The 22,618-nt window shown below is 40.8% G+C and overlaps 2 protein-coding genes and 1 long non-coding RNA gene across 6 annotated transcripts in view; 1 reads left to right on the forward strand and 2 right to left on the reverse strand.

Annotated features, from left to right (window-relative positions):
- Nucleotides 1-19,247, reverse strand: part of LOC110502710 (1-acyl-sn-glycerol-3-phosphate acyltransferase epsilon) — a 56,724-nt gene extending 37,477 nt beyond the window's left edge. Inside the window, exons 1-4 of the mRNA XM_021580957.2 lie at nt 18,277-19,247; nt 1,264-1,333; nt 1,016-1,131; nt 808-897 (exon numbers count right to left, since the gene is read on the reverse strand). Coding sequence (XP_021436632.1) covers nt 808-897; nt 1,016-1,131; nt 1,264-1,333; nt 18,277-18,495 — 495 coding nt within the window. The 5' untranslated portion in view covers nt 18,496-19,247. The remainder of the gene's footprint in view (nt 1-807; nt 898-1,015; nt 1,132-1,263; nt 1,334-18,276) is intronic.
- On the forward strand, nt 15,931-16,987 carry LOC118943878. Its single transcript, XR_005039185.1, has 3 exons — nt 15,931-16,467; nt 16,559-16,632; nt 16,783-16,987. It is a non-coding gene; the product is annotated as an uncharacterized LOC118943878 (long non-coding RNA).
- Nucleotides 19,248-21,534: 2,287 nt separating the features above from the next.
- Nucleotides 21,535-22,618, reverse strand: part of mcph1 (microcephalin 1) — a 49,793-nt gene continuing 48,709 nt past the window's right edge. For all 4 annotated transcript variants that reach the window (XM_021580958.2, XM_021580960.2, XM_036960422.1 and 1 more), the window contains one exon: nt 21,535-21,726. In XM_021580958.2, the coding sequence (XP_021436633.2) occupies nt 21,662-21,726 (65 nt within the window). In that variant the 3' untranslated portion in view covers nt 21,535-21,661. The remainder of the gene's footprint in view (nt 21,727-22,618) is intronic.

Raw genomic sequence — 22,618 nt, forward strand, 5'->3', positions numbered from 1 at the left:
CAAAGGTGGACTCCAGTCAAGTTCTTGAAACATCTCAACGATAATCAACGAAAACAGGATGCACCTGAGATCCATTTTGAGTCCCAATTCAAAGGATCAGAATACTTATGTAAATAAGCGGTTTTCATTTTTTGCTAGAAATTTGCAAAAATTTCTAAAAACCTGTTTTCGCTTTGCCATTATGGAGTATTGTGTGTAGCTTGATGAGGAAAAGGCAGTAACATACCTAAATGTGTAAAAAGGTCTTAATACTTTCCGAATAATCTGTACCCATGCACATATGAAAACCTGGGTGTCATGAAGACAAGACTAGTCAGAAAATCATGACAAAATGCTAGCACAGAAGCCCAGGGACAAAGGGTAGCCCAGAAGCTCAAACAACAAGCTGTGGATCTTAGTGTCCTGGGAAGAAGTTATTTGGCAACAGCTGTCCTTCCCGATATAGACTAGGCACAGGGAAACAAACAGACATGCCAGTGAACGGACATGCCAGTGACCAAAACGGCCTTCATAAATATTTATTTCAGTTGGTTTCATGTATATTTTAGAATAGCAACGCTCTTCAAAGAATGACAAATTGGGATAAAGGAAGAGCACTTTTATGGTATTTCACAGACACCCTCACAGCCCATCAATAGAATCCATTGAATGAAGTGACAGTATTAAACATTAGTTTTGTTGGCAGCCATGTAAAAAGTTATTGGCTGCGATGCAAGAAATAACATGCTTATCACCAAAAATGCTTTCGGGAGTAAATAACATTCCCAAATCAGACAGTTTGTGCCAGTGTGCTCCTTAAATACTTACTGGTGTTCCCAACACTGTTTGTGACGAGAGCTTCTTTTTCATTGCCTTCTCGTCAAACTTTGCGCTTCGCTTCACGTAGACACCTCCATGCTAAAAATGAACATTTGATAAAAAAAATGATACCAAATAGGCTTAAATCACTCTTACCAATAAGCACAATCTATATTATAGCATCTAACAGTCCAAAACTTTTAGATAAATATATTACCTGAGAGAAATACCATCCGTATAATGGGAGCCATTTCAGCCCATCTTTTAGGACGTATCTCACATGGCCAAGTGCTTTCTGCCTAATGGCTAACATGTCAGCAATGATCCAGTCCGCTGTATGACAAGACAAGAGAAAGCAAGGGTTTTAGTCCAACTGCATCATGTGCCAAACTTTAACAAATTATTCTCACTCAGAATGAACAGAAATGAATTAGTTAAGCATTTTGTTGAAAAGGAACAGCTCACCTGTGCATTGATGGTTGGAAAGGTAGACTACATTCTCTTTTTTCTTTGGCACGTCTCCATAAATAACAATCTAAAGAAGAATGAACACCATTTTACTAGGCCTAAAAGACATAAGGGCATAATGACAAACAGAAAGTCATACATAAGTCATACATAAATCAGACAACATTGGCAATATGCTAGATTTGTTCCTACCAACCTAAGGATTCATTTCATAACGCCCATGTAACAATAGCTCAAACACAGACCAAATCGAAGCTTACTTTGTTAGTTTGGTGAAAACGTTGTGTAAAATAGGCCTGGGCGGTATACCGCATTTTACTATACCAGTATTGATGCACGGACTGGTTTGGGTTTTTACTTTACCTTCTATAACAGTACTTGAATGTTTGTTAAATGTGTAATGGTCAATGTAGCACATGAAACAAAATTGTTTCCACTTTAACCTTAATATAAATCCACAAGCGTTCTATAATTACAATATTAGTTTGTGTTTCTTACATCAGCAAACAGCTAGTTTGTACCGTGTTAGCCACTAATGCTAATCGCTAGTCAGCTGGCTAAAAGTCAGAGCAAATGTAGCTAGCTAATACAGCCTGATACCAGTGCTGGTGGAGGCCTAAATCAGCATGTTTGTGCAACAGTATCTTCTAAATCAAAGAGAAATAAACGAAGCGTGACCATGTTGGCTACATGAATAAAGATTTAATGTAGCCAAAGATTATAGGGTCCCCTAGGAAACACTGAACATCACTTTGGTTCCTACCCTGTCACAATAACTCATCCATCCATTTTTATTCATTGTCATGTCAAACATTGTATTCAAAGTGCCCACTATTAATAGTATTCTAACTATAGAATTAGAATAAACATTATATTTCCATGATTCCAACAGTTCACCCAACTGTTTTGATCTAAATCGCAACATTTGGTTAAAAATAAGGCCTCTTTTTTGCCCATATCGTGGCAGTGAGAAATTATTTTAGGTTGAAATTGAATTGAACAGTATAAAACAATCAGAATGGAGAATATAATTTAGAATATATGTGTTGCCTAGGGTCACGCACTACTCAAAGCAAATGTAGAACTTTTATTGATCAAAAACATAAAATACTGTTCAATTTGAAAAAAATACCATAATATTTTGGCCATATCGCCCAGCCCTAGTGTAAAATAAACATTTGGACTCAGGGCTGGTGGTCAAAAGCGGTAGGTCACAGATGGACAAATAAGACATCCTCATGATCTGTGGAGTCCAGGAATATTTTTGAGTTTCGCTCGCTGCCTTTTCCGCGGAATGTTGTCGAGGGGTTCCGCTAGCGGAACGCCTGCCCTAGAAAGGTTAACTGCCTTGTACAGGGGCAGAACGACAGATTTTTACCTTGTCAGCTCGGGGATTCAATCTTGCAACCTTACAGTTAACTAGTCCAACGCTCTAACCACCTGCCTCTCATTGCACTCCACGAGGAGCCTACCTGTTACGCGAATGCAGTAAGAAGCCAAGGTAAGTTGCTAGCTAGCATTAAACTAATCTTATAAAAAAAAATCAATCATAATCACTAGTTAACTACACATGGATGATGATATTACTAGTTTATCTAGCGTGTCCTGCGCTGTATATAATCGATGCGGTGCGCATTCGCGGAAAAAGGACTGTCGTTGCTCCAACCTGTACCGAACCATAAACCTGCATATTTAGCTAAAATAAATCCAGGTTAGCATGTAATATTAACCAGGTGTAATTGTGTCACTTCTCCTGTGGTCATTGCACGCAGAGTCAGGGTATATGCGATAATAAACGTTTTGTTTTCGAAATGATAGTTTCCGGATTCGACCACATTAATGACCAAAAGCTAGTATTTCTGTGTGTTATTATAATTAAGTCTATGATTTGATATTTGATAGAGCAGTCTGACTGAGCGGTGGTAGGCAGCAGCAGGCTCGTAAGCATTCATTCAAACAGCACTTTCATGCGTTTTGCCAGCAGCTCTTCGCAATGCTTCAATCATTGAGCTGTCTATGACTTCAAGCCTATCAACTCCTGAGATTAGGCTGGTGTAACCGATGTGAAATGGCTAGCTAGTTAGCAGGGTGCGCGCTAATAGCGTTTCAAACGTCACTCGCTCTGAGACTTGGAGTAGTTGTTCCCCTTGCTCTGCATGGGTAACGCTGCTTCGAGGGAGGCTGTTGTCGATGTGTTCCTGGTTCGAGCCCAGGCAGGGGCGAGGAGAGGGACGGAAGCTATACCTTTACACTGGCAATACTAAAGTGCCTATAAGAACATCCAATAGTCAAAGGTATATGAATTACAAATGGTAGAGAGAGAAATAGTCCTATAAATACTATATAAACTACAACCTAAAACCTCTTACCTTGGAATATTGAAGTCTCATGTTAAAAGGAACCAGCTTTCATGTTCTCATGTTCTGAGCAAGGAACGTAAACGTATGCTTTTTTACATGGCACATATTGCACTTTTACTTTCTTCTCCAACACTTTGTTTTTGCATTATTTAAACCAAATTGAACGTTTCATTATTTATTTGAGTGAGGCTAAATGGATTTTTATTGATGTATTATATTAAGTTAAAATAAGTGTTCATTCCGTATTGTTGTAATTGTCATTATCACAAATAAATAAAATTTAAAAAAATAAAATAAAAAATAAAAAAATCGGCCGATTAATCGATATCAGCTTTTTTTGGTCCTCCAATAATCGGTATCGGCGTTGAAAAATCATTATCGGTCGACCTCTCGTTCTCATACCATGCGGAATTGAATAAAAACAAATCTCGGACTTTACATTTAAGAGGTGTGGTGCCACATAAAATAAACAAATAAATAAAACAGCATACCACAGGTAAAACTGGATGCCGAATGCAATATCCCAGACTCATAAAGCACTAAACGTATACAGATCACATTCACACGTTTTTAACTAGCCATTATTTTGCTCCCTAGAGGACTGGTGAAATAGCCCAACACTAATGACAACCGGTTCGGTTTCAGTTAGCTTCTTAAAATAAATCAGTTTTCGTGAAGAAAATAAACTATAGTGTCCGACCCGTCTGGGCTACACACTAATATGACACCTCTGTGCAAAGGTGAGACTCTCACGAACACTTGTTTTGCTCTAGGACGCCTACAGGCCTCACAAGACTAGTCTGAAGGACACCCAGTAACAGTTGAAAAATTAAATGGAAGTATATATGGAGACTGTTTAGTTCCAAAAATATATCCTGATCTTATCTCTCAGAACAAACTGACTAAATTGAGGGGGGACTATCTGTTCCATATAGTGAATATATTAGTCAATGAGTTTGTATGGGCTAATAGCAATAAGGCCAAATAAAATGTTTAAACAAAAACGTGTATATATTTTATACTTCAAGGGGTCTTCAAATTGATCAATTTTTGGAATGACCTTTAACACAGAATAAAACAATTATAGGGTAGTTAACATAAATGTAAGATATGGATATGCACACATCAAAAGTCCCAATGCAAAGTTACACCTCACTTCTCTATTTTTCAAGTTATTACTTAAACCAATCAGAATTCCCGAACCCACGTCGGGAATTGTTTGAGGTCATATAATATTTCCTGTAATGTAAACTCCAACTGAAATAACATCAAATGTATAACTTCAGCCAACAAATGTATATTTTCAGCCAACAAGCAAATACTTTATGAATTTATTGTTACAAATCAACTTTACGTTAGCAATTGCCTGACTTGTGCAGTGCAATCAACACCTGGCTTACAGCTACATTAAAATAAACCAAAGTTTGGGAAATACATAACACCATCTAACCAGTTATCAAAGAATGTTAGCTATATGCAGTAATCCTAGCCAGCCAGCTAATGTTAGCCATTTAACCAAATAGCTATTAGCCTCGCCAATCACCACAGTTATGGTCAGCAAGCCAGAGCCCAACAACTGGAGACCAGCTAGACCACCACAACTAAAACATAACCACAGATCAAAAGCAAAGAGAGCAGAGACTTACAGATTGTTGGCTGGGGCTCAGCCGACGATAAAACCTTTCAGAGTGCAGGTTGAGTTAGCTACAAATGCAAGGGGGAGGGGGCACTTCACCATGCTGAGGGAAATCTAATAGCAAGAAAATCTAAATTAGATAGATTCCAGATGTCAGTCAGCTAGTGTGCTAGCACTAAGCCAAGGAGGGAAAAGTTACAAAACTCCCATAGCCAAATCCACAGGGAATATGGTGAAAAGGTGACCAAAAGAAAGAGAACAGACAAGGTGCTACACAGTTAGAGCAATTGGTGGGAGCCCACGGCTAGAAGGCACCAGAGCCTGCCATGCTAACGGGTTACCACTAGATAACACAGCCACAAAATCGGAACAGTATAAGGATGCTAACCTTCGCCAGCTACAGAGCTAGCATACAAACTTGGTAGCAGAGTAGATCCTCCATTTGACATTGATAAATACTGCAGTGGGTAGTTTAGAAGATACTCGAAAATAAGTTAATACATTTGTAATAACCCAAAAATATAAGTTTGTAGTTATAGGTGCCAGATCTTAGTTGTAGTCATGTTACTAACTCTGACCACATTGTTGTTACTTTGGTGAGTAAGAACTCATGCTTCATACCCTTTAACAAGAGCCCCATAATGGTAGTGACTGCCCATTACTGCTTAACCATAATTTGTAAGCATTACTTTTAAGTAATATACTGAAATATTGTTAGTTTTAACGTCTTACCTTGCTTCAAAGTAGCCTAGCAAAATCCAACCACAGAAAGGTGGAGGTAATTATTTTATAAAGACTTCCTATTGGTTTTCATAACTTTCTTTCATTGCCCAGAAGCCAAAGGCATAATCCTAGTCATTATCAACCAATCCTAGTTGTTACTATTAGATTCCCTCTCTTAACTGACATTTTCATCTCTGTCACATATGGAACTACTCGCATTCGGTGAACTGTTTAGAACGGTGGTTTCCCGCGAATTGCATTTTGGCAAATGTTTGAAAATGGCTATTTATTAGCTGCTTCATTATACAAGAGTGGCATGTTCAATAATAGGCTTGCTATTGTTGCATGTTTTCATTAAAAGGCAATTTCTCTACAAAAAAGGTATGACTGAAGAATGAAGCATCTGTTCAAGATGGCTTTGCTACACAGAAAGCAGCAATTGATTACTTCATTGTCACTGACTAAATCAGCAGACCTAAAGTGCATTCGGAAATTATTCAGAACCCTCAACTTTTTCCACACTTTGTTATGTTACAACTTTACTCTAAAATTGATTCAATTGTTTTTCCTCATCGATCTACACACAATACCCCATAATGACAAAGCAAATTTGTAAAAAATGTAAAAGACATTTTTAATTTACAAGACCCTTAAGTCAGGATTTTGTTGAAGTAACTTTGGCAGCGATTACAGCTGGCACACCTGTATTTGGGGAGTTTCTCCCATTCTTCTTTATAGATCCTCTCAAGCTCTGTCAGGTTAGATGTGGAGCGTTGCGGCACATCCATTTTCAGGTCTCTTCAGAAATGTTCCATCGGGTTCATGTCCAGGCTCTGGCTGGGCCACTCAAGGACATTCAGAAACTTGTCCCGAAGCCACGCCTGCGTTGTCTTGGCTGTGTGCTTAGGGTCGTTGTCCTGCTGGTAGGTGAACCTTCGCCCCAGTCTAAGGTCCTGAGCGCTCTGGAGCAGGTTTGTAATCAAGGATCTCTGTAATTTGCGCCGTTCATATTTCCCTCGATCCTGACTAGTCTCCCAGTCCCTGCAGCTGAAAAACATCCCCACAGCATGCAGCCGCCATCATCATCATGCTTTACCATAGGGATGGTGTCAGGTTTCCTCCAGACGTGATGCTTGCCATTCAGGCCAAATCGTGCTTTCATCAGACCAGAGAATTTTGTTTCTTATGGTCTGAGTCATTTAGGTACCTTTTGGCAAACTCCAAGTGGGCTCTCATGTGCCTTTTACTGAAGAGTGGCTTCCATCTGGCCACTCTACCACAAAGGCCTGATTGGTGGAATGCTGCAAAGATGGGAGAATTTCCAGAAGGACAACTATCTCCACAGAGGAATTCTGGAGTCCTGTCAGTGGCCATCGGGTTCTTGGTCACCTCCACCAATTGCTCAGTTTGACTAGGCGGCCAGCTCTAGGAAGAGTCTTGGTGGTTCCAAACTTCTTCCATGTAAGAGTGATGAAGGCCCCTGTATTCTTGGGGCCCTTCAATGCTGCAGACATTTTTGGGTGCCGACACTATCCCGTCTCGGTGCTCTATGGACAATTCCTTTTTGCATTGACATGTGTTAAGCTCGCTTGGACTCTGGAGTAGTGGAAACGCATTCTCTGGAGTTTTGAATCACGCTTCACCATCCGGCAGTCCGATGGACAAATCTGGGTTTGGCAGGTGCCAGGAGAAGGCTACCTGCCCTAATGCATAGTGCAAAATGTAAAGTTCCAGTGAAGGGAAATCTTACGCTATAGCATACAATGACATACTAGACAATTCTGTGCTTCAAACGTTGTGGAAACAGTTTGGGGAAGGCCCTTTCCTGTTTCAGCATGACAACGCCCCATGCACAAAAGCGAGGCCCATAAAGAAATTGTTTGTAGAGATCGGTGTGGAAGAACTTGACTGGCCTGCACTGAGGCCTGACCTCAACCCCTTCTTAAACCCTGGGGATGAATTGGAAAGCCAAATGTGACCCAGGCCTGATCTCCCAACATCAGTGCCCAACCTCACTAATGCTCGTGGCTGAAGGGAAGCAAGTCCCTGCAGCAATGTTCCAAGATCTAGTGGAAAGCCTTCCTAGAAGAGTGGAGGCTGTTTTAGCAGCAAAGGGGGACCAACTCCATATTAATGTCCATGATTTCTTAATGAGATGATCAACAAGCAGGTGTCCACATACCTTTTGTAGTGTAAGTAGTTGAGGTGCATTTTCAAAAGGGCACAGTAGAAATGCTTTTAGTACATAAGATAGAAGTTGTAATACTTAAGTAAAATCAATTGATTCATGTATTTGAAAGTCTTTTAATTGAGTCTTTAATAGGGATGAATGCTATTATCGCTTATGTGAAGCAAGTATGTTTGGAGGGGTGCATTTCCAAAATAGTAAAGTAAGCATGCTTCTAGTGCATAACATATAGTGGAGTAGTTGGAACCCTGACCTGTTCACTGGATGTGCTACTTTGTCCCGGACCTGCCGTTTCTACCTCTCTCTACCTCTGAATGCTCAGCTATGAAAAGTCAACTGACATTTACTCCCGAGGTGCTGACCTGTTGCACCCTCTTTAACCACTGGTATTATTATTATTATTATTATTATTTGACCCTGCTAGTCATCTATGAATGTTAGAAAATCTTGAAGAATGAGCTGGCCTTAATGGCCATGTACTCTTATAATCTCCACTCCGCCAAGTCAGAAGAGGACTGGCCACTCCTCGGAGCCTGGTTTTGCGCTGTCTTCCTAGGTTCCTGCCTTTCTATGGGAGTTTTTCCTAGCCACTGCTTCTACATAGGCATTACTTGCTCTTTGGGGTTTAAGGATGGGTATCTATCCATATAAGCATTCAAATATTATACATGATGATATTTGACAATAAGATATGATTAGAAATGCCAATTGTGGCTATACTAAGCCGAATATGATTTTAAATCAGACCCGTGCCTTTATAAAGTAGTTTGATGTTTCTTTGTAGCAAGACTATTCCCGACCTAACTTATGTCATCCAATTGTAATCATAGTTAAGTGCAATCTCAATCACTAAAGATGGTCTAACCGAACTACCGCGTGTCGTTTACAAAGCGAAACAAAATAAGGGTGAATAAAGTACCGAGGTAAAGACAGTTTCAGGTTGGATATTCGAAAGATATTCGCCTGTAGTTTTCCTTACGTCCACCAACAGCAGTTAGGGACCGTCAACATAGTGACAAATCAATTTTTTCAAATGTCAATAGCTCTTTAACCATTACTCCAAACACTTTCAAAACTGGTTGAAGCTAACCCGATGGCATAGACACACCCTTTAGTTTGTCCAATTTTTCAAAATGTAGAATTTCAATAGCTCCTTGGTCATGTGACCAAGCGACTTCAAACAAGGTTCAGAATGTCCACTCAGTGGGCCTACACATTGCACACCTTTTAGTTTGTCCATTTCTATCTCACATGGTTTTCCATTAAATTTTCAAAATTTTGAATTTCAAATAGCTCCTTGGTCATGTGACCTACTGACCTCAAACAAGGTTCAGAATGTCCACTGACTATCCCTTCATATTGCACACTGATGTTTGTCTACTTTCATCTCATGCTATTATACTTAAATCTGTATGCTTTGCAGGCCTTCATTTTACATGGGTGTTCAAAAAAATAAAAAAACTTAAGTCAACAAATGTTTCATCCTCGCAATAACTATCGTTCACATGGACACTGAAAAGATCCGCAAATGGCTGTATGTGGAATGGATCAAGGACACGAGAGGTGCTTAAAGGAAGGCGCTCAGGTAGGCCTCATGAAAAACTGTTTCATATGCTCTTTCTAATCACAGTAATAGGCAGTGATTTGTCAGTCACAGTGAGCTTGATAATGTGAAAGAATCCTTTTTATAGCATCACTTTTATATACTGTACATTAAGACAAATCCTTCTACGTTGAGAATTAGAACGCAGTTTACATAACCTGATAATGACTTGATATTTGAGTGCATTCACAACAAGCCACCTGCAGACAACTTAGAAAATGCAATATTGTATTTGAGGGTTAGTTTATCCTGATATAAATAGTTATGATGCATGGCCTACTATTTCTAACTGTGAAAATATAATCGTACATCTTTAGTGAGTAAAATCCTTTTTCCAAAATTGATTTAGGTACATTTTTGTGAAGAGGTATGAGGGTTGTGATACGGGTCAATTAATAATAAAATAAGTTAAAGGATCAATACATTCTATATTGCTTCCCCAGTATCTGTATGAACCATCAGGCCAAGTGTTTTTGGTTGACCCTGCTGGACAGAAAGAGAAGGAGGAATCGGAACACGTTGCATTCAAATTCAGGTCTTAGTTATTCCATTGTACTGGATCTAATACATGTTAGCATTTTACATACATTCATAAGTGTAATACATTTTTATGACATACTGTGAAAAACTCTTGGCTGCTGGCTCTGTCCCTTTCAGACTGGAGTACACCAACCCCAAATTGGGGCTCTTTTCTTGACACATAGTAGCAGTTTACCAGATAAGTCAAGAAGAACAAAAAATATTTTGTTGTAAGGGTGTATTACATCCTGTGCTGGCCCCATTGTCATATCCATTCTGGATTCTGAGTGATAAAATCATAGCTGAAAAATGATTTTATGTAAGTGTATACATTTTCCGCCAAGACAGAACTGCCAAAGGGGGTGGAGTTGCAATCTACTGCAGAGACAGCCTGCAGAGTTCTGTCATGCTATCCAGGTCTGTGCCCAAACAGTTTGAGCTTCTACTTTTAAAAATCCACCTTTCCAGAAATAAGTCTCTCACTGTTGCTACTTGTTACAGACCCCCCTCAGCCCCCAGGACACCATATGTGAATTAATTGCCCCCCATTTATCTTCAGAGTTTGTTATGTTAGGTGACCTAAACTGGGACATGATTAACACCTCGGCCGTCCTACAATCTAAACTAGATGCCCTCAATCTCACTCAAATTATCATGGAACCTACCAGGTACAACCCCAAATCCATAAACTCGGGCACCCTCATAGATATCATCCTAACCAACCTGCCCTCTAAATACACCTCCGCTGTCTTCAACCAGGATCTCAGCGATCACTGCCTCATGTCCTGTGTCAGTAATGGGTCCGGTGACAAACAACCACCCCTCGTCACAGTCAAAAGCTCCCTAAAACACTTCAGCGAGCAGGGCTTTCTAATCGACCTGGCCCGGGTATCCTGGAAAGATATTGACCTCATTCCATCAGTAGAGGATGCCTGGTTATTCTTTAAAAGTGCTTTCCTCACCACCTTAAATAAGCATGCCCCATTAAAAAAAATGTAAACCCAGGAACAGATATAGCCCTTGGTTCACTCCAGACCGGACAGCCCTTGACCAGCACAAAAACATAATGTGGCCTACTGCATTAGCATCGAATAGCCCTCACGATATGCAACTTTTCAGAGAAGTTAGGAACCAATATACACATGCAGTTAGGGAAGCTAAGGCTAGCTTTTCAAACAGAAATGTACATCCTGTAGTACAAACTCCAAAAAGATCCGGGATACGAAAGTCCATGGAAAATAAAAGCACCTCCTCCCAGCTGCCCACTGCACTGAGGCTAGGAAACACTGTCACCACCGATAAATCTACAATTATCGAGAATTTCAATAAGCATTTTTCTAAGGCTGGGCTTGGTTTCCACCTGGCTACACCTACCCCGGTCAACAGCTCTGCACCCCCCACAGCAACTCGCCCAAACTCCCCCCATTTCTCCTTCACCCAAATCCATATAGCTGATGTTCTGAAAGATCTGCAAAATCTGGTCACCTACAAATCAGCTGGGCTAGGACCCTCTTTCTAAAATTATCTGTCGCAATTGCTGCAACTCCTATTACTAGCCTGTTCAACCTCTTTCGTATCGTCTGAGATCCCCAAAGATTGGAAAGCTGCAGCGGTCATCCCCCTCTTCAAAGGGGGAAACACTCTAGGCCCAAACTGTTACAGACCTATATCTATCCTACCCTGCCTTTCTACGGTCTTCGAAAGCAAAGTTAAACAGATCACCGACCATTTCAAATCCCACTGTACCTTCTCCGCTATGCTATGGTTTCCAAGCTGGTCATGCGTGCAACAGCCACGCTCAAGATCTTAAACGATATCATAATCGCCATCGACAAAGGACAATACTGTGCAGCCGTATACGTCGACCAGGCCAAAGCTTTCGAATCTGTCAATCATAGCATTCTTATCGGCAGACTGAACAGCCTTAGTTTCTCAAATGATTGCCTCGCCTGGTTCACCAACTACTTCTCAGACAGAGTTCAGTGTATCAAATGGGAGTGCCTGTTGTCCGGACCTCTGCCAGTCTCTGGGGATGCCACAGGGTTCAATTCTCGGGCCGACTATCTTCTCTGTATACATCAGACACATCGTTGGCCCAGAACAAACTTTATTTGACTATGTAAACTGGAAACCACATATCCTGAGGCTGCATTCATTGTAGCTGGGGAGTTTAACAAGGCTAATCTGAAAACAAGACTCCCTAAATTCTATCAGCATATCAATTGCGCAACCGGTGCTGATAAAACCCTGGATCATTGTTATTCTTACTTCTACGACGCATATAAAGGCCCTCCCCTGCACTCCTCTCGGAGCTGACCACGACTCCATTTTGTTGCTTCCAGCCTACAGGCAGAGACTAAAACAAGAAGCTCCCGCGCTCAGGCCTGTTCAACACTGGTCCAACCAATCTGATTCCACGCTTCAAGACTGATTCGGTGAGCTTGTTCATTAGAAAGTGCATCGGCGATGTTATACCCACAGCAACGATTAAAACATTGCCAAACCAGAAACCGTGGATTGATGGCAGCATTTGTGCGAAACTGAAAGCGCGACCCACTGCTTTTAACCAGGGCAAGGTGACCGGAAACATGACAGAATACAAACAGTGTATCTTTTCCCTCCGCAAGGCAATCAAACAAGCTAAGCGTCAGTAAAGAGACAAAGTAGAGTCGCAATTCAACAGCTCAGACACAAGAGGTATGTGGCAGGTTCTACAGTCAATCGCGGATTACAAAAAGAAAACCAGCCCCGTCACGGACCAGAATGTCTTGCTCCCAGACAGACTAAATAACTTCTTTGCTCGCTTTGAGGACAATACAGTGCCACTGACACGGCCCGCTACCAAAACCTGAGGACTCTCCTTCACTGCAGCCAACATGAGTAAAACATTTAAACGTGTTAACCCTCGCAAGGCTGCAGGCCCAGAAGGCATCCCAGCCGCGTCCTCAGAGCATGCGCAGACCAGCTGGCTGGTGTGTTTACGGACATATTCAATCAATCCTTATCCCAGTCTGCTGTTCCCACATGCTTCAAGAGGGCCACCATTGTCCCTGTTCCCAAGAAAGCTAAGGTAACTGAGCTAAATGACTACCGCCCCGTAGCAACCACTTCGTCATCATGAAGTGCTTTGAGAGGCTAGTGTCGTGTCTTTGGCTATGCCAGATTAAGTGATATGACATGCTATTCTATAAAATAATTTATCCGTAATTAATATCACCTGATTGAGCTAATCATGTAAATGTAATTAACTAGAGAGTTGGGCACCCCGAAATAATATTTAAAGAACTGTTATCTTCCGAATAAACTCTTAAAAACCTAGTAATATTTTACATCAATAGCAGTCAACATTAATCTTCATCTTACTTCAGTCTCATCTGAAAGTTGTAAATTCTTGGTTATCTGCAAGAACCCTGGCTTACAATTTGAATCAGCAATAAAAAAAAAAAATAGGTATTTAGTAAATATCTGATTAAACCCAACTAATCACACATATACATAATTAAGTCATAACTTGATTACAAATTATGTCAAAGGAAAACATCCCTAGCGGGCAGAACAGATATGACAGCTTGTTACACAAAGGAAAAGGGGCTGGGTTGAGTGAAAGAGCAGGAGACTGAGGAACAAAGGAACAAATCTGTGCTAGCGGAAATACAGTGCTATCGTAAATGCATTCTAAATTACCGGCCATTTGGAAAAGGAAAATGCAATAAATATTTACTCTGAGCTGCGCTTCAGTAGGTTGGTGGTAGATGGAAGACCGTGTTGCCAAACCGAGTCCTTTGAAGAATGTCTCTGGTGGTCAATTGGATATGTTGTAGTAACGTTGTTGTGTGGTAGATGGGATACTCTGTCTGTTCCTTCCTAAGCTGCGTTTGCAGCTGCGGTCGCTAACTCAACGGCTAGGAGGTATCACTTCTGTCGCGAATAAGAGTTCAAAGTTCATACCATTCGCAACCAAAGCTCATGCGGATGTTGGCTTCATTCTGTAGTTATTATCTGAACCATTCTGACATCGGACTGTCGTCCTCACATCCTCGGAACAGGAAGTTGTTGACATCAAGGCTTTATATAGGAAGGGAGAAGAGGGCGTGTTTGAAAAGTTTTATAACCCATGTCCCTTCACAGAGGCGGGTCACTGATTGAGCAGCACTATCTTATGAAAATCCAAATCTCTCATTTTAGAAGCTAAAATCACATCTCATCACAAATAATTTCATATTCAAACATTTAAATTGAACAACAATTCCATGTGAATCCGATAACTCTGATGTGTAGACTTTCCACTGTAGAATTTATGTCATCTTATCATTGATGAGAATGTCTCAGATGATAATCGAACTGACATCATATTCATTAAGTACCACCGCATATGTTCAATTGTTCGGTTTACCAGAATATAGTTCATTATCCCCCACCTACTGATGTTCCCAGAATCTCTATGTTATAAAAAAAAACTTGGTTATATTTTTTTTAATGTATCCTCAGTAGGGTAGAGAGAGGAAAGGGGGGAGAGAGGTATTTATGACTCGAATAAACCTATCCCCCAGGCCAACATCATGACACTAGTCAAGGACCATATCACCTCCACCCTACCCCCTAGACCCACTCCAATATGCTTACCGCCCCAATAGGTCCACAGACGACGCAATCGCAACCCCACTGCCATAACCCATCTGGACAAGAGGAATACCTGTGAGAATGCTGTCCATCGACTACAGCTCAGCATTTAACACCATAGTACCCTCAAAACTCGTCATCAAGCTCGAGACCTGTGCAACTGGGTACTGGACTTCCTGACGGGCCGCCCCCAGGTGGTGAGGGTAGGTAACAACATCTCCACCCCGCTGATCCTCAACACTGTGGCCCCACAAGGGTGCGTTCTGAGCCCTCTCATGTACTCCCTGTTCACCCACGACTGCGTGGCCATGCACACCTCCAACAATCATCAAGTTTGCGGACGACACTACAGTGCTAGGCTTGATTACCAACAACGGCGAGACGGCCTTCAGGGAGGTGGTGAGGGCCCTCGGAGTGTGGTGTCAGGAAAATAACCTCACACTCAACATCAACAAAACTAAGGAGATTATTGTGGACTTCAGGAAACTGTAGTGGAGAGGGTAGTAAGTTAAGTTACTCTGCGTACACATCACGGACAAACTGAATTGGTCCCACACAGACAGCGTCTGCGCCTTCTTCACGACGCTGTCTGTGTGGCTGGACCAATTCAGTTTGTCCGTGATGTGTACGCAGAGGAACTTAACTTACTACCCTCTCCACTACAGTCCCGTCAATGAGGATATGGGGGTGCTCCCTCTGCAGTTTCCTGAAGTCCACAATCATCTCCTTTGTTTTGATGACATTGAGTGTGAGGTTATTTTCCTGACACCACACTCCGAGGGCCATCACCTCCTCCCTGTAGGCCGTATCGTCATTGTTGGTAATCAAGCCTACCACTGTAGTCGTCCGCAAACTTGATTCAGTTCATTTGCATGGCAAAGAGGGACTTTGCAATTCATCTGATCACTCTTCATAACATTCTGGAGTATATGCAAATTGCCATCATACAAACTGAGGCAGCAGACTAAAAATTAATGTGTGTCATTCTCAACTTTTGGCCACGACTGTACATTTATTCACTCTGTGATAGGGTTGGATCCTATATGCTACTTTTACTGTCCTGTAAATGGTTCAGTGCCTATAATTTAGGCTGCGTGTAGAACGGGGCATAAAGGAAATGACCTCTGCTTATAAATTACTAGATTTTAGTGATAAGGAAAACAGCATACACGTGGCTTGTGTATTCATTTGCCTATAACTAATCATAATTCCATTATTTTTACATTAAAAAAAAGAGAATACTTCAAAGTGACAAGATCCTGCCATGGAAAAGACAACTGGGCGGAAAAAGTGTAAAGGAGGGGAAATAACTCACACCATGCAGCAGGACACCTTCCGCTGTGGGGTCTTTGAAATGGAGGTTTGATAGTTATATTTCCAATAATGAATGGTTAGCTGTTGTGACAATTAGGTAACATTTATTTTTTTGGTGTAGATGGCCAAGGAAGTTGCACAGAACTTCCAACATCCCCACCCAAATTGATATGGAACCTTCAAAAACACATGGAGCAACTGCGAAAAGAAATGGCTGAGGATATACAAAAAATGTCTGGTATGTAATGACGTTTAATTCAAAGTAAAAACTTTATTTTTATGTAGTAGTGTGGGAAAGCCATATGTTCAGTTCATGTCTATAATTTCAGAGTTCAACAAAGCCAACAACTGCTTCATGTGCGCCACTGATAAAGAACCTGGATGTGGCCCAAAGACTGACTGGGTTAGTAACTTCATTTAACATGTTTATAATCTTTGAAAATCGTGACGGCATGTAAGACAATGTATGGCTAACATTTGATATTATTTATAATGTGTTTTGTTTTGATTGAATGTTTTGCATGCCAACTGAGGCTACTTGTGCTGTGCTTAGGAATGAAGACAAGAGTTCAACAGAGTAAAGAACAAACTGGAAGTGCAGTCTTTGTTGTTGAAAATGTATGCTATACCCCATCCACACTGAAGAGGCTCTGAAATGTACATCAACCAGGGATAAAGAGAAAGTTAACACTGAAATGTTTCATACTTAATTGAAGTTAAGTGTCTGTTGACATGCTGGAAAAGATTAAAGGTCTACAATTTGTTTAATGTGTCAATATTATATTTTTATTAATTGATTTGCTGGCCACAATTACTGTGGTTACATGTTCAGTATATGTCTTGACCAGCACACCCACTGCAGTCTACCTCACTAGCTCACTCTCCATCCCTGCTTTGGACAATTAATAGCATGACTCTCGTACTTTGCTCTTTTCCTTTATGGTTGATATTAACGACAAAAGGAGATATTATCTGTCTCTCTCCTATTGTGTACCACTTAAATACTGTGGAAAAATATAAAAACAGGGTACTTAGAATAACCAATTATTGTAGATAAATATTAAATAAAAGGGTAAACACTGACTGAACCCCCTAATTGTCAAACTAATAATAATTTACAACAATATAGAAGATGCATGACTAGACGTTTTGCAATATGGGTGTATATCCACTGCATGCTTCTTAGGTGTGTAATTGACATGACCAAGGAGCTAATGCAAATTTTAAACTACGAAAAATGTACATTACACCGCGTGATTTTACAGTACACAAACAAGAGTGTGCAATATAGAAGGGTAGTCAGCATACATTAGGTCACATGACCAAGGAGCTATTGAAATTCTACATTTCGAAAAATTCATGTAAAACCATGTGAGATAAAAATTGATAAACTAAAGGGTGTGCAATATAGAAGAGTAGTAAGTGGACATTCTGAACCTTGTTTGAAGTAAGTATTTCACATGACCAAGGAGCTATTGAAATTTGAATGTAAAAAGTTTGTACTTTGTTCACGCTCCCTAACTAATTCAACTAGGAATAAAAATCGCTGCTCACATTTCCACATGCTTATTAGCTTTGGAAAGCAAATGAATGTCTACATCGTGAAAATAAGACCTGTGCAATGTTGTGCGCAACTTTTCCAACATCATGACACTTATTTGGAGCCTTTGGCTCAAGTGGTTTGAAAGCGCGATTATCCGTCGAATATCGAACTTGAAACTGTTTTTTACCTCGGTGAATAAAGTCGATACAAATTCACCTCACTTTTTGAATCAAGTAACTGGGTGTAAACATCACGTCATCATACAATTCACTGGCAACACTAAATATGTTCAGAAGAGGTTCATAGATCGGAGATTCTCTCCTTTCAAGCATATTTCGCGTGATACCATAATGTGCAGTGTATGCGCGCACTTAATTCTATGGCTTGACCGATCATTTTCAGGGTAGGTTGACTGCAGTGAGGATTCCCCACGTGTAATCAGCTATCCATTTAGGACCTAACAGTTTAATGAGAGTGTTTAAAATTAAATGCAGGCCTACTCACCTCCACCCCGGTATAGTTTTCGAAGAAAAATAGGACGAGGCTCTGGTATATGTTATAGAGGTGGTCGTCCATCCTGCGGTATAGTCTTGATGGGAGGACAGCGGTTAGCACACGACATGCACCCCATGACAGCACATAAACCGGAGCTGTGCCTAGCATTACCACTGCAGGAAACCAGTACCGCAACGAGTATGTGTGCACAACCAGGGAGAGCAGCATTCTGTACTACTGCACACTTATAGCTAGTTGAACACTATAACTATAAGATATATATATGCACGTTCACTTCTCGGTTGACTATTTCCGGTTGAAAGTAAGCTAGGATGAGAAGTTGCAAATATAGCTTATACAACGGCCACATAGTAACACCACATGTCAACGTTAGGAATATCGTAACATCTCAATGTAACAACCAGCAAACGACATCGAATCTCCGATAGCCAGCTAACTTTACCTAGCTTGCGAAGCTGATTTACTTTGCGGCTAAACACTGTTCAACCGGCACAATAACCAAACGAATGGTTTCGTACAAAACCACGGTTAAAACAGCAGTGGTAAATCATTACTACACGCTTAGCATTTAAATTCTCCTCGGTCAACAGTGAAGTTTTAGTTCAAAAACTACCTCTACCAAAGTCACACACAAGCCTCCTCATGGACTCAATGGGGAAATCTCAATCACATTTTCCTCGCCTCCTCAAAACCCATTGGAGGAGTAGGTCGGAGGGGCAGGACTTCTGGCTCTCTCATCCAATGTGGTTTGAGGAGGAGGGAAGAAGCAATTACGATTGGTCCGTGCTATCCGGTATCATTGGAACGTCTCTACTCCACTGAAGTTAACATTTTAAATGCAATTTTAAATTAATAAAGTAGGGGTTAAGGTCGGGACATCCCAATGATCCCGCATAGCATTGGGTATTGAAATTATATCCATGTTTAATAATGATTAATGATATCTGGGGTCCTTGGGGCTTCTATACCCTAAACTTCACCCGTACCTGGGTAATCCGTACCACGCTGCAGTAGAGAACGACCAGTTGAAACACCGGAAGGGTTGTAGGACGCTGCCAGCATCGCTACTTCCCTTTAAATACGTATTTCATTGCTTGAAGCCACACCCGCCAAACGTACTTCAAACGTCTTGCTTACACTGACAGGGTTTTGGTACACCAGAAGTTCATTACACATGATCACACCGACAGCATCATTGCATTTTTGTACACTAGTACATTCCTTTCCAATGGAATGCTGAGTTTGCCTTGCAGCATTGTGTTGCAGAGGCAGTTGCAGTATGTTCTGTGATGCATATGTTGGATTTATATATTTTTTTGCATCAAACTATGCATAGAAATGGTAGCAGAACGTGAATGTTGAACTTCTGTTGCAGGCATATCCAGGTGATGCTGCATACTATTTTGCGCAAAGACACTGTAGGTGTGATCAAGGTGTTTGCCTTCCAGCATTGAGTTGCAGAGGCAGGTGCAGCGCATTCTGTGTGGCACTTACCTTGTATTTATCAAATTGTATGCTGTAGCCAGCTTGCTGTTGCGTACCAATTTGCGCAATGATGCTGTAGGTGTGATCAAGGTGAAAGTCTGTTCAAGAAAGTACAAGAACGTTTTGGGGAAACTTGTCATACAGTACAAACCCGTTCCGCAAAGTAGCAAACTGAACGCACCTCTAGTGTCATGTCATATGGCGTCACTCCTATGCTACGCTCGTCCCTCATCATCATCATGCACTACTCGAAACGAGGAAACTCAGAAATGTCCGACTTGCTAACTGGTTGAAGGTAGCAGTGGCACCTGTATAACTACAAATATTTGGCAAGTCGCAAATGTCCGTTTCCTAGTTCCAACTACCACATAAATGCGGAATCAGTGTAGACTGAGGTCATTCTATCTGACTGAAGACAATGACCCTAAACCCTACCCTTACGCCTCGATCACACCTAGTCTTTAGCGCAAAATGGTACGCAGCATCACCTGGATATGTGTGCAACATAAGTCCAACATTCACCTTCCGCTACCATTTCTGTCAAGCTGCTGAATTATTCAATTTGATGCATACTTCGATAACATCCAACATATGCACCACACATAACGCACTGCAGCTGCCTCTGCAATGCAATGCTGCAAGGTAAACGGAGCATTCCATTGGATATTAATGTACTTCTGGTGTACCAAAATGCAATGACACTGTTGGTGTGATGGAGGCTGGAGGCGTAAGCCGCTTGCCAACATTGTGCAAGCTGATTGGTTTAAAGAAGAGTTCTGAGATTGGTGGTTGGTAAGGGTGGATGACAGTTGCTAATGTGCTGGTGTCAGGGAAAAGTCTAAACGGGATACTTGAGACATCCCATCTGACATCACCCCCATTTAAGTTGACATTTAAAACGTTATAAAGGTTCCAATGCAGTCATTTTTTTAAATCTCAATTTCAAATAATTTCTGGGTAACAATTAAGTACCTTTCTGTGATTGTTTTAAATTAAAAATGGTATATAAAATAGCTTCTTAGCAATAATTTTGCAAGATGTCTGGGAGGGGTCTGAGTGGGGAGGAGAAAATGAAAAATGATGTTATTGGCTGAGAGGTTTGGAACTGTTATTTGTAACTAATTCCCCAGGCAGGCAAGAATTCTACCACCAAAACAGGCTGACATTTCAGGCTGTCTTTTCAAACGACTCTTACACTAAAAGGGCATTATAATTTTCACTATTATTCTAACCTCACCGTGGAAATAAAATAAACAGGGAATCACATTTTTTTGGCTGCACTGGGCCTTTAAGGTTAGGGTAAGGTTGTCCCAAGGACCCGGCATTGAACTAACCCTGGTGTCAGTGCCAGATGCCAGCAGCAGTAAAGCAAGATCTGCCGAAAACTAAGGCTGAGTTTTAAAGTTATTTAGATAGTGTGTGTCTGATGAAACCTGACAAGTGTGTGACCTGTGCTATCCAGTATAACTTGACAGTAAATTACTAAGTGAATTGTTAAATAGACACTGTATAAGCACTAGCCTGGTCCCAGATCAGTTATAACCTCATATAACCAGCTATCTTTGATGCATAGTAAACTCCTATGACATTAAAGCACTGCTTTGACAATAGACTCATCTTTGAATTGGAACTGTGATGAGTGGATGGACTGACATGACTAGTTTTGTGACAAATAATCACAAATAGAGATGTCCTTATACTTCAGTCTATATCAAATAAAAAAAAATAAAAAACCTGCAAAGTTATTCTGCGATGAGAACATTCTGACAAGGTAAACGTTTTATTAAATAGAATGCAATAACAGTAGAAAGTCAATTCACATTCAAGGGAGAAAAAAAAGCCAAAACGATTTCCATGTGTGTTCTCCATGTTTGAGTCCAACTTCATATTACCGGGACTTCCATTCCAAGTCATACTTCTCATATGGAAGTTGCTTGAGATGTGTGATACAATCTAGAGGAAAAAGGAAGTCAATGAATACCATTGTTAAAGAAACAATGACACAGAGGGTAAAAACTTCAATTTACATAAATATTCTAAGCTGAAGCCAAATGTAACACCACACAATCGAAAAACAAATCACAACATTTAGTAACATAATACAAATATTCATTAACATTTGGGGTAGCTGCAACATGAGAAACTGAAAATGTCAAGGGTTTGAGTGAGAGGTGTCTCCAAGTGGCTATACAGCTATTCAAAGTGTGCACAGTTCCTAAGTCATTTCAATGCACTTTTATAACAAGGAAAGAGCCTTCAACTATTATTAGATGCTTTCTGGAGCTCTCCTAGCTGTTCCATTAAAGAACTGAATGAGCACAGTTTTTTGACTGGAATGCAGCGATGCACCCCACCTTCACGCAATTACTGTTGTTACGCAATCCAAACCCAGCCCATCACAAATCGCAATCTGGGTCAGGTGGGCATCATTCGAAAGCTTATTCTATTGCCAACATGACTAGTGAAGTTATAAAATATGACCTTGCAGTGTTAGGCTTTCCCAAGGTACTTCAGAGAACAATACCATTTTGGTGCATATGGAATGTCATGAGTGCATTCAGGTGAGACTTCCATGGCCATTTTCTTCACAACACAGAACATAGGCCCATTTTGTTCAGAATAACCTGGGGTATGACGCAATGTCCTTCTTGTAACTGTAAAGCATCATTGCGATCATACATTTCGATGCTGTAAATGACATGAGTTGGAAATGTGAAGTGCACATTTGGACTCATGGGTGTGTGGTTTGCTTGTGTGACAAAGACGTATTTATACATTTCGACTTCTCATCTTTCTGAACACATCGAGTGATCTTGATTTACAGCACTCCCCTTACTGAGACAAC

The sequence above is a fragment of the Oncorhynchus mykiss genome, chromosome 23 (assembly GCF_013265735.2).
Source record: "Oncorhynchus mykiss isolate Arlee chromosome 23, USDA_OmykA_1.1, whole genome shotgun sequence".
In the NCBI taxonomy this organism is placed as follows: Eukaryota; Metazoa; Chordata; class Actinopteri; order Salmoniformes; family Salmonidae; genus Oncorhynchus; species Oncorhynchus mykiss.